The sequence below is a fragment of the Sus scrofa genome, chromosome 11, assembly GCF_054392235.1.
Source record: "Sus scrofa isolate SSC_HxYL_T2T_F1_AM1 chromosome 11, Sscrofa_HxYL_maternal_Yorkshire_Landrace_v2.0, whole genome shotgun sequence".
NCBI classification, from domain to species: domain Eukaryota; kingdom Metazoa; phylum Chordata; class Mammalia; order Artiodactyla; family Suidae; genus Sus; species Sus scrofa.
The window spans coordinates 71,999,747-72,012,767 of NC_139393.1; the positions used below are offsets into that span (position 1 = coordinate 71,999,747).

The following is a 13,021-nucleotide window of genomic DNA, read 5'->3' on the forward strand; positions in this document are numbered from 1 at the left end:
ATTGAGTCCTATATCAAAACTTCAGGGTAACTGCAAACCAAAAATTTACAGTTGATACACAAACAAATAAGAAAAATCACTAAAGATAGTCATCAAACCAGAAGAGGAGAGAACAAGAGAAGAAGGGAAGAAAGGAACAAGAGCAACAAAACAAATCCAAAACAGTTAATAAAATGGCAATAAGAACATACATATCAATAATTACCTTAAGTGTAAATGGACTAAATGCCCCAACCAAAAGACATGGACTGGCTGAATGGGCACAAAAACAAGACCCATATGTATGCTGTCTTCAAGAGACCCATTTCACTTCTAGGGACACAAATTGAAAGTGAAAGGATAGAAGAACATATTCCACATAAACGGGAATCAAAAGAAAGCTGAGTAGCAGTACTCATATCAGACAGAATAGACCTTAAAATGAAGAATATTTTGGTGACAAGGAAGGACATTACCTAATGATCAAAGGATCAATCCAAGAAGCAGATATAACAATTGTAAATATATATGCATCCTACATAGGATCACCTAGATAAGGCAACTGCTAACAACCTTAAAAGAAAAACTTGACAGTAAGACAATAATAGCAGGAGACTTTAACACCCCACTTATGGCAGTGGTCAGATCATCCAGACAGAAAATCAACAAGGAAACACAGGCCCTAAATGAAGCATTAGACCAGTTGGACTTAATACATATTTATAGGACATTCCATCCAAAAGCAGGAGAATACACATTCTTCTCAAGTGCACATGAAACATTCTCTAGGATTGATTACATTCTGAGCCCAAAATCAAGCCTCCATAACTTTAAGAAAACTGAAATCCTATCAACAACAACAACAAAAGTGCAAAAAACAAACACATGCAGACTAAACAACCAATGGATCAGTGAAGAAATCAAAGAGGAAATTAAAAAATACCTAGAAGCAAATGGGAACAAAGATACAACCCTCTCAAACCTATGGGAAGCAGAAAAAGCAGTTCTAAGAGGGAAGTTTATGGCAATACAAGTCAACCTCAGGAAACAAGAAAAAGCGCAAATAAACAACCTAACATTACATCTAAAGCAGCTGGAGATAGAACAGACAAGACTGAAAGTTAGCAGAAGAAATCATAAAGATCAGAGCAGAAATCAATGAAATAGAAATGAAGAAAAGCATAGAAAAGATCAATGAAACTAAAAGTTGGTTTTTTGAAAAGATCAACAAAATTGATAAACCCTTAGCCAGACTTATCAAGAAAAAAGAAGACTCAAATCAATAAAATTAGAAATGAAAAGGGAGAGGTAACAGCGGACATCACAGAAATACAAAGGATCATAAGAGACTACTACATGCCGCTATATGCCAATAAAATGGAAAACCTAGAAGAAATGGACAAATTCTTAGAAAAGTACAAGCTTCCAAGACTAAACCAAGATGAAATGGAAAAGATGAATGGACCCATCACAAGTACTGAAATTGAAAGTGTGATTTAAAAACTTCCAACAAACCAAAGTCCAGTACCAGATGGCTTCTTAAGTGAATTCAATCTAACATTTAGAGAAGAGCTAACACCTATCTTTTTGAAACTATTCCAGAAACTCGCAGAGGCAGGAACACTCCCAAACTCATTCTGTGAGGCCACCATCACCCTGATAACAAAACCACACAAAGATACCATAAAAAAAGAAAATTACAGGCCAATTTCACTGATGAACATAGATGCAAAAATCCTCAACAAAATACTAGCAAACCTAATTCAACAATACATAAAAAGGTTGCACAAAATGATCAAGTGGGATTTATCCCAGGGATGCAAGGATTCTTCAATATCTGCAAATAAATCATTGTGATACACCACATTAACAAACTGAAGAATAAAAACCGTACGATCCTGGGGAGTTCCCATCATGGCTCAGTGGTTAACGAATCCAACTAGGTACCATGAGATTGTGGTCTCGATCCCTGCCCTCAATCAGTGGGTTAAGGATCTGGCGTTGCTGTGAGCTGTGGTATAGGTCACAGACATGGCTCAGATTCCAGCGTTGCTGTGGCTCTGGCGTAGGCTGGTGGCTACAGCTCTGATTAGACGCCTAGCCTGGGAACCTCTATATGCTGCGGGTGCAGCCCTAGAAAAGGCAGAAAGACATACACACACAAAAAAAATATGATCCTCTCAATAGATGCAGAAAAAGCCTTTGACAAAATCCAACACCCATTTCTGATAAAAATCTTTCAGGAAGTGGGCATAACGGGAACCTACCTCAACATGATAAAGGCCATATATGACAAACCCACAGCGAACATCATTCTCAATGGTGAAAAGCTGAAAGAATCCCCACTGAGACCAGGAACAAGACAAGGATGTCCGCTCTCACCACTACTCTTCCACATAGTTTTGGAAGTCCTAGCCACTGCAATCAGAAGTAAAAGAAATAAAAACAATCCAAATTGGAGGAAGAAGTAAAACTATCACTATTTGCAGATGATGTGGTGCTATACTTAGAGAATCCTAAAAGACTCTACCAGAAAAAAGTTAGAGCTCATAATTGATTTTGGCAAAGTCGCAGGATACTGCTTTTCTATATACTAACAACAAAAGATTAGAAAGAGAAACTAGGGAAATAATCCCACTTACCATCCCATCAAAAAGAATAAAATACTTAGGAATAAAGCTACCTAAAAGCAACAAAAGATCTCTACTCTGAAAACTATAAGATGCTGATGAAAGAAATCAAAGATGACAAAAACAGATGGAAAGACATACCATGCTCTTGGATTGAAAGAATCAATACTGTCCAATTGATTCTACTACCCAAGGCAATCTACAGATTCAGTGCAATCCCAATCAAAGTACCAAGGACATTTTTCACAGAACTAGAACAAAATATTTTAAAGTTTGTTTGGAAGCACAAAAGACCCAGAAGAGCCAAAGCCATCCTGAAAAAGAAAAATGGAGCTGGAGGAATCAGGCACCCTTACTTCAGATTATACTTCAAAGCTATAGTCATCAAAACTGTATGGTACTAGCACAAAGACAAAAATATAGATTAGTGGAACAGGATAGCCCAGAATTAACCCCATGCACCTACAGTCAACTAATCTATGACAAAGGAGGCAAGAATATACAATGAAGAAAACACAGCCCCTTCAATAAGTGATGCGGGGAAAACTGGACACCCACATGTAAAAGAAAGAAATTAGAACACTTCCCAACACCACACACAAAAATAAACTCAAAATGCATTAAAGACCTAAATATAAGACCAGATACTATCAAGCTGTCAGAGGAAAACCTAGGCCAAACATTCTCCAACATAAACCACAGCAATATCTTCTCAGATGCACCTCCTAGAGTAGTGACAATAAAAACAAAAATAAACAAATGGGACCTAATTAAATTTAAAAGTTTCCGCACAGCAAAGGAAACCCCAAACCAAACAAAAAGACAACCCACAGAATGGGAGAAAATCTTTGCAAATGACAAGGGATTAATCTCCAAAATTTATAAACACTTCCTGCAGCTCCATACCAAAAAAACAAATAACCCCATCAAAAAATGGGTAGAAGATCTAAACAGACAGTTCTCCAAAGAAGACAGATTGCCAAAAACACATGAAAAGTTGTTCAACATCACCTATTATTAAATAAATACAAATCTAAACCACTATGAGGTACCACCTTACATGGGCCAGAATGGCCATCATCAAAAAGTCTACAAACAATAAGTGCTGGAGAGGATGTGGAGAAAAGAGAACCCTATTACACTGTTGGGAGTGTAAATTTGTACAACCACTGTGGAAAACAGTATGGCGATTCCTAACAAAACTAAGAATACAATTTGATCCAGCAATCCCACTCCAGGGCACCATCCAGAAAAAAACCATGACTCGAAAAGACACACGTACTCCAGTGTTCATTGCAGCACCATATACAATAGCCAAGACATGGAAATAACCTAAATGTCCATCGACAGAGAGTGGATAAGGAATATGTGATATATATACACATGGAATGTTACTCAGCCATTAAAAGGAAAGAAAAGTAACAGCATTTGCAGCAACATGGATGCACCTAGAAATTATGCTCAGTGAAGTCAGTCAGACGGGTGAGACACCAACATCAAATGCTGTCACTTACATGTGCAAAATTAAAAACAAGGATGCAATGAACTTCTTTGCAGAACAGATACTGACTCACAGACTTTGAAATCCTTACGGTTTCCAAATGAGACAGGGTGGGGGGTGGGGAACGGGCTGGGATTTGGGGAAGGAAATGGTATAAAATGGGGTTGTGATGATCACTGTACAACTGTAAATGTAATGAAATTCATTGAGTAAAGCGATGAATAAATAAAATTAAAAAAGAAGGTACAATACCTTTTACAATCCTATCTTGATTGATAGATCCATTATCTATTTATTACAAATACACACAGATTTTTTTCCCCCTCATGTGACTCTGAAGGCTACAGATGCTTTAGAGAAGGGTCGTGAAATTTTTAATAGGCTCGGAATTTGAGGAGGGAAGTGTATGTACACACACACACAAACATATAAAAAAACTGAAAATACTGGTAAATCATTTTTCTTTTCTTCTTTTTTTTTAGGGCCCCCTCCCAGATCATGTGGAAGTTCCCAGGCCAGGGGTCAAATCTGAGCTACAGCTGCCAGCTTATACCACAGCCACAGCAATGCCAGATCCTAGCCACCTCTGCAACCTACACCACAGCTCAGGCAACGTCATATCTTTAACCCACTGGGCAGGGCCAGGGATTTAACCTGAATCCTAATGGATACTAGTCTGATTCATTACCTGCTGAGCCACAGCAGGAACTCCTAGTAAATCATTTTTCTGTTTGTCTCCTAGCTAGAGATCTTTCTTAACAGATTCTTAGGTAGTAAAATTGCTCTAGAATTTTAGAATATAGTTTTCCCTGGACAGAGAGGTTATGTTCATTAGGAGACAAATCCTGTTAAAAACTGTCTTGGAGTTCCCGTTGTGGCTCAGCAGGTTACAAACTGGACATTGTCTCTGTGAGGATGGAGGTTCCATCCCTGGCCTCACTCAGTTGGTTAAGGATCTGGCATTGACACAAGCTGCAGCATAGGTCACAGATGCAGCTCAGCTATGGTGTTGCAGACGGCACAGATATGTTGTTGCTATGGCTGTGCTGTAGACCCCCAGCTGTACTTCTGATTCGGCCCCGGAGAACTTCCGTATGCTGTAGGGGCTGTAGTAAAAAGAAAAAAAATTTTTTTTAAACTATTGTAGAACTTGGCCTAAACTTATACTTAATTCATCTGTAGGAGCCAAAATTAAAATAAAATTTAGTTGCCTCTGAATTCTAATAATGATGAGGTCGTGGAAGTGGTAGAGGATAATACTGCCTTTTTAAACTACATTTGGAACTTTATGATAATAAAAATAAACATGGGTTTACTCCACAAAGTGTGTGGTTTCTATGTATGCTTCTGGAATTTATCCTGTCACCTTAGTGATGTCTCTTTGAATGAGAAATCACCCCATCATTGTGTTTCTCCAGGAATTCCTTCTGTACTATATTGACTCTAGCATCTTTCTCAGTGATCGCTCACTGGCAGGAGCTCCCCCCATCACCTGGCTGCACATGTAAGATATGTAGGAAGTCCTGAGGCCCTCAGAGCGCGAATGTCTAAGAGGCTTGTCTACTTCAGTAGCAGTTTGTTGAGGAAAATGTCATTCTTTCTGTATCCACAGGTTCAGCTTAAAGAAGCCATTGAAGGTCTCCCTGGGAGACTGAATACTGAATTAGCAGAATCTGGATCGAACTTGAGTGCTGGACAGAGACAGCTGGTGTCCTTTGCCAGGGCTATTCTCAGGAAAAATCAGATATTGATTATTGACAAAGCCACATCCAATGTAGATCCAAGGTAGGAGCTGGGGTCCATGAAACCTGGAATCCAAACATTAAATGTAGTACATGGGAAATATTTTGTGATGCTTAGAAATGTTTCTAATTCTTTTCTCCACCCAAAAGATAGCTCTAGTTATCATTAATCCTAGAAAACAGAAGAAGACTCCAACCTACAAAATGTGTTATGTATTATTCATGTTGTTATGAAGTATCCTACGAGAGCTAGATTTCTAAATTTCACTCCTGAGAGTTTCAAGTAATTTCAAGGGGAGACTGTTCCCACTGTTTTGTGAAAAATAATAAATTTCTAAGGAAAGTTTTTATAGTTTTTCAGGAACAAGATTAAGTCTTACAGTATTAATTTTTTAAAAACAGTATGAAAACAACATGTGATTTTTAAGTCTTCTGTCTGCTTTTCATATCTTTGCTGAACTAAATCAACTTCTTTGATTCCAGAACTGATGAGTTAATTAAGAAAAACATCCATGAGAAATTTGCCCAGTGCACTGTGTTAACCATCACAAACAGGTTGAGCACCGTTATTGACAGCGGACGGGTGATGGTAAGAGCCTCATCTGTGGAATTTCAGTTGTTTCCATTTATGTTCAATTTTTTAACTCATCCTTCCTTGTAAACCTTGATAGAAACCTTCAAATAATTTAATTTTCTCTTAATTTCTCCTCTGATTCCTGACATTAACTCAGGTACTTATCCCTGCTTTCTGAATGTGCTTTTGAATAATTTCATATTAAAAATTTATTTGCATTGTCATTTTTAAAAGATGGTTAACCATGAAAATATTCAAAATCCGTGTTTGGCTTCATATTTCAGATGGTGGGACATAGTCACTGTCACTGTGTCACAGCTGTTTCAGCTTTTTTGGATGTCCTTGATCCAGAAAATTAGCCTCTCATTGAGACTGCCCCAAGGTGGTTGGCTCGGGTTCCAGAATTTCTCAGCTGTTGCTGTCAGAGGGGAGTCCATGAGAAGAAATGGCCTAGTGAGAAAAATAAAGTAGTTCCACAGAAGGGACTTAATATAAGAAATTTGTTACATAGGAATTTGAGGGATAGAAAAATGAAAGGAAACACCGGGATAAGAATTTTAGGAACCAACTCCCATGTCCTAGGACAGACGTCCAGACCTAAGAACCGAGAGGAGAGGCTCTAAAGAGTCGGCGCTCAGTCCTCCAAGTCACCGTCCAGCTGCTGGTCATGTCTGTGAGGGAGCCCGAGGAGGCTGGTTCTCCATGTGCTGAGCGAGCTGGGAGCTGGGATCAGTCATCACTGCTGGGGTGATGCTGCAGGAGGAGCAGAGACCAGGTAGACCCTTAGCTCTGAGTCCCACCCTCGGTCTCCCTCTAGTGCCCCCTAGTGGCAGAACCTCCCAAAGGGGAGCAGGTCACAGAGCCTCTGAAGTGAGATTTGCAGAGACCCAGCCTCTGCATCACAGGTGAGAGGGTAGAAAGAAGGGAGATGGGGTGCTGAGAGCCTGTAGAGAAACACCCAGCAAGTGTCTTACACAGCAGATCTGGACTCTGCACACACAGCAGGCTTCAGGCTTGGTCTGTGGGTGTCTGTCTAGTATCTTCCTTCCAGTTGTGATTGGCTCTTTTAATATTTCCTTCCTTAGCTCTATTTCCTTCCTTCCTCCCTCTATTCCTTTACTCTTTCTTTTTTAATCTTCTCTCTTTCTTTGTTCTTTCTCTCTGTTTTTGCTGAGTTTCAATATATGTTAGGGTGTGACTTTATAAAATGATAAGGATATCATCCCTGAAAGGAAAAGCCTTTGGCTGCATATAATCCCGCAGGAATGCAAAGTATTTTAAGGTTAACCTCTAGCCTGTGACAATGAGTTGATTTCAGTCATTTTATTAATGCTAAGTAACTATTGTCAGGAGACACTACAGTATCCAGTGATGCTTGCAGAAGACTCTGATGATGGCTACCATTTTTTAGCAATAAATTATTCTTACATTAAAGTCTACACATCGTTTTTTAAGACTCAATGCCAGTGCAGACTTGATAGGCCACCGTAGAATGAAAACATAACTTCCCTATGCCTTGGGACACCAGAGAATCATGTGACTCACTTTATTACGATGGTGCCTTCATTGTGGTGTTCTGGAACTGAACCTGCAATGTCTACGAGCAATGCCTGTACCTGTTTCCTTTCCAGAAAGCAGGTGATTGTTCTGAAAGGCTTAAGGACATAAAGACAAGTCCATCAGCTGCAAATCCTAATAATGCTGCAGATGGCAGGCAGCCAGCCTCTGGGTTGGGGGAGTGGCTGGGGGGGTGATGGACGCTGATGAAGGGCATAACCATCAGTGTTGTCACCTTAAAGTCCTGTCACTGCAAGTGCTTAAGCTGTAATTATTACATTTTGCTGCACTGGTGACTATTCTGCAGGAAGATGGGTGATGTGCTTTTGTTTACTGTAAGTCAGTCAAGCAGAAGTCTGGTTGGTAAACAACTGTGACCTGGTAGGTAGCTTTTTGTGTTGGCTCTCCAAAGGGATTCATTCAGTTCTGCTTCATGACACACCATGAGTGGGTGAGACTTAGAATTCTGTTTTACGAAGATGTTCTCTCAATTTCAACTTTATTAAACATGGTGTAGTCATAATGACACATAATTTAATCTTCCTTATTTACTCCGTTATCACTAAACAGGAGAACAAGACAAATTAGAAATCCTCTCTTTCCTAAGAGTTACCACTGTCCCCGCATTGAAGGCTGCTTCTTGTAGTTTTTAGGACCACCTGGTCGCTTGTGGTCTGTTCTCTCTTCAGCCGGTGGCACAGCTTTTCCTCCGATCCCTGCACACTCCTGTCTTCATAAGCACCCCCCACACCCCAGATTCTCCCTGGTAGCGTGAGCACAGGAAGCAGGTGAAAATCTGCTATTGCTCCAACTCTGTTGTTGCCTGTGTTCAGCATTTTCACCGCCGGCAGTTCGAGGATTCTTTGGAAATGAAGGACCCGAACCAGGGCCAGGAAGCTCAGGTTCCACCTCTTCTGTCCACAGGCAGTCTTGTGGTTTTATGTCCTTTTCCTTCTTCCTCAGTGCAAGCCTCTTCTTGGAAGTTTTTCCCAGTGAAATGAAAACCAGAACCTGTTGTAACATACCCACCTGAAAAGCACAAAAACGGCCCACACCTAACTAGAGTGTTACTGAAATTCTATATTTCACCTTCATGGAACGTTTCTTTCATAAGCCTTCTGGCTGCAGTTAAAACATTTAGAAGAGAAAAGCTCTTTAAAAACATACCAAGAGATGTCATTCCACTTTTCAGAGGGAAGATAATTCACCTGGAGGCAGAAGCACAATCTGGGAGAGGAAATCCTTTATGGGGGGGCTTCCATGTAAAAGCAGCAGCTCTGGGAGAGCAGCGTGGAGTCACCATGGCCTTGCCATACCCTCATTCTCCAGCTGAGTAGAGGGGTTTAGTTGTTCAGGACCTCAGAACGGTCTTGAGTTAATACTTGCTACATTGTCCAGTCACTGAGAAGTTCACAGGCACCCACATTACCAGGAATGGACCCACCATCCGAGTCACCTGGCAGCCAGAGACAGAGACCTGACACTCATACCTTCCCCTCCCCCTCTCTACTTGTCACTAAGTGGGGCCTCTCTTCACTGTATGTCCCCATATTGAAAGCTGTTCCCAGCATCTCTTTCCTATTGTTGGCTCTTCCTCCACCCTGTCCTGCCCCTACCTCTCCCTGCAGCCACCCCATTGTCACTGCTGGCATCCTGCCAGTGTCAGTGGAGCAAACTAGTTTGCAGTGGGTCCCTTAGATGTTTATGTCTGGGGCAGTTACCTGGATTTTCTGCAGATACACAGGTCTGATAAACACTCTTCACTGAGCTCTGCAACTGACTGACTCATCTCACATACTGTATTTTCTTTAACCTTCCAGAGGGTGGTGAGCAATGTGAGGCTGGCATTCCTGGAGAGAGCCTGGGGTTGAGGGGTTGTTATCGCACCCCCTTGAATGCGTGGTCAGTTTATAGTTTAACTTGGGTTACAGGAAGAGTGGGGACACAGCGGGAGATTACAGGAGCCTTTTCTTATAGATATAAAAGGATATTAAACTAAAAAATCAAGTTTACACTAATTTTCCTGTACATTTGAGAAAATTTAGAGTCACTTTCTGTTTATTCCTTCTGAAATATCTAGATACTTTGATCAAACCGGTAAATGTAAAGGCCAAGTGGGTAAAATTCTATTCTAGGCCCTTTTTCAGTCTGGGCCCCATCGCAGCTCCTGGAGCCCCTGACCTGAGCCTTGGGGCGCTGCCCTCCTGCTCCTTTCAGCTCCCCCTCCCCTCGGACTGCACCTTCTCTTCTCTCTCTTTTCCAGTATTTGACCGTCAGTGAGTTTCAAGCCTCCATCCTCAACCCTGGTTTTTCTCTCCCTCATTTTCCTCTCACTCTCCCTCTGGCCCGTGGCCATCAACCTGTGGTCCCCGCATCCACATCCCTCGTCCTGGAACCCCTGCATCCCACTGCCTGAGCTGTCTCCCAGGCCGGCTGGAATGGCTGGACTGGTTCCCCCCTTGGTCTCACTCTACAGTCTTGCCAGGCGGCACCATTGGGAGGTCAGCCAGCCATGCCCTGAACTGCATTTCCTTTGTATTTGCCTTTCAGGCGGCCTGTACTCTGTGCCTCTTACCTGTCATGTACAATGTCAGGGCTGCAAGATGCAACAGTGAGCAAGGAAAACCACACACCCTGCCCTTAAAAAGCTGCCAGGCTCGCCTCCAGCCCTCCTGGCTCATGTGGTTCCCTGTGTCTGGAAAGACCACTGTCCACCCACCCGCCCCATGTCTGCATGTCCACATCTGTCCATTCTTCAAGGCCCAGTTCCCTGCCCTCTGTCCTCCTTGAAGGTTGTCCTCTGAACCTGTGACCCGAAGTCACCTCCTCTACTACTAACCTGCTCCTTGTCGTGCTTTTTTTCTTGCATCATAAACACTTGAGGGTTTTCTTCTCTCTCCTTTCAGTACAGGCTCCCTGAAGGCAGGGGCTGTGTCTGCCTCTTCCACAGCTTCTGGCGTAATGCCATCCATGCAGTTAAATATGCAGTAAATGTGTGCTGAATCAATACAGAATTAGTGAAAATTTCCTTGGTTTCTTCAGATGTGTTTTAGCCACATGTTATTTACTGTTTTTTAAAAATCAAAGTACAGTTGATTTACAGTATTGTGTTAGTTTCAGGTATACAGCAACGTGATTAAGTTACATATTTTTTCAGACTATTTTCCATTACAAGTCATTATACGATATTGTATATAGTTCCCTGTGTTATATAGTAAATACTTTTCGCTAATTTTTGTGTGTAGTAGTTTGCATCTGATGATCCTGTCGTCTTGGTTTATAACCCCTCCCTTTCCCTTTTGGTAACCCTCAGTTTGGTTTCTGTGTCTGCGAGTCTGTTTCTGTTTTGAATATAGATACCTTTGTATTTTATTATTTTTTAGATTCCATATGTAAGTGATACCATATTTTGTCTTTTTCTGACTCACTTCACTTAGTATGATATTAGTATGATATTCTCTTGGTCCATCCATGTTGATGCAAATGGCACTATTTCATCCTTTTTTATGGCTGAGAAATATCCACTGTATATATGTACCCCATCTACTTAAACTGGTCATTTGTTGATGGACACTTGGGTTGTTTCCAGCTCTTGGCTTTTGTAAACAATGCTGCTATGAACTTTGTGGTGCATGTATATTTTTGAAATAGGGGTTTCATCTTTCTGGATATATGCCCAGGAATGCGATTACTGGAAAATCTATTTTCAACTTTTTTTTTCTTTTTTGTCTTTTTTTTTTTGTTGTTGTTGTTGTTGTTGCTATTTCTTGGGCCGCTCCCTCGGCATATGGAGGTTCCCAGGCCAGGGGTTGAATCGGAGCTGTAGCCACCGGCCTACGCCAGAGCCACAGCAACGCGGGATCCGACCCGCGTCTGCAACCTACACCACAGCTCACGGCAACGCCGGATCGTTAACCCACTGAGCAAGGGCAGGGACCGAACCCGCAACCTCATGGTTCCTGGTTGGATTCGTTAACCACTGCGCCACGATGGGAACTCCTCAACTTTTTTTTTTTTTAATTGCAGCAATACTTTTTTAATTTTTTTCATTTTCCCACTGTACAGCAAGGGAATCAAGTTATCCTTACATGTATACATTACAATTACATTTTTCCCCCACCCTTTCTTCTGTTGCAACATGAGTACAAAGTTCTCAATGCTATTCAGCAGGATCTCCTTGTAAATGTATTCTAAGTTGTGTCTGATAAGCCCAAGCTCCCGATCCCTCCCACTCCCTCCCCCTCCCATCAGGCAGCCACAAGTCTTTTCTCCAAGTCCATGATTTTCTTTTCTGAGATGTTCATTTGTGCTGGATATTAGCTTCCAGTTATAAGTGATATCATATTGTATTTGTCTTTGTCTTTCTGGCTCATTTCACTCAGTGTGAGATTCTCTAGTTCCATCCATGTTGCTGCAAATGGCATTATGTCATTCTTTTTTATGGCTGAGTAGTATTCCATTGTGTATATAGACCACATCTTCCGAATCCAATCCTCTGTCGATGGACATTTGGGTTGTTTCCATGTGCTGGCTATGGTGAATAGTGCTGCAATGAGCATGCAGGTGCATGTGTCTCTTTTAAGTAGAGTTTTGTCTGGATAGATGCCCAAGAGTGGGATTGCGGGGTCATATGGAAGTTCTATGGATAGATTTCTAAGGTATCTCCAAACTGTTCTCCATAGTGGCTGTACCAGTTTACATTCCCACCAACAGTGCGGGAGGGTTCCCTTTTCTCCGCAGCCCCTCCAGCACTTGTTCTTTGTGGATTTATTAATGATGGCCATTCTGACTGGTGTGAGGTGGTATCTCGTGGTAGTTTTGATTTGCATTTCTCTTATAATCAGCGATGTTGAGCATTTTCTCATGTGTTTGCTGGCCATCTGTATATCTTCTTTGGAGAAATGTCTATTCAGGTCTTTTGCCCATTTTTCCATTGATTGATTGGCTTTTTTGTGGTGGGTTGTATAAGTTGTTTATATATTCTAGAGATTAAGTCCTTGTCGGTTGCATCATTTGAAACTATTTTCTCCCATTCTGT

At 41.4% G+C, this 13,021-nt stretch overlaps 1 protein-coding gene across 10 annotated transcripts in view; it reads left to right on the forward strand.

The window, feature by feature from the left end:
• The window catches only part of LOC100153359 (ATP-binding cassette sub-family C member 4-like), a 188,577-nt gene that overhangs the window by 156,011 nt on the left and 19,545 nt on the right, over nucleotides 1-13,021 (forward strand). For all 10 annotated transcript variants that reach the window (XM_084982131.1, XM_084982126.1, XM_084982133.1 and 7 more), the window contains 2 exons: nucleotides 5,723-5,895; nucleotides 6,336-6,441. In XM_084982131.1, coding sequence (XP_084838257.1) covers nucleotides 5,723-5,895; nucleotides 6,336-6,441 — 279 coding nt within the window. The remainder of the gene's footprint in view (nucleotides 1-5,722; nucleotides 5,896-6,335; nucleotides 6,442-13,021) is intronic.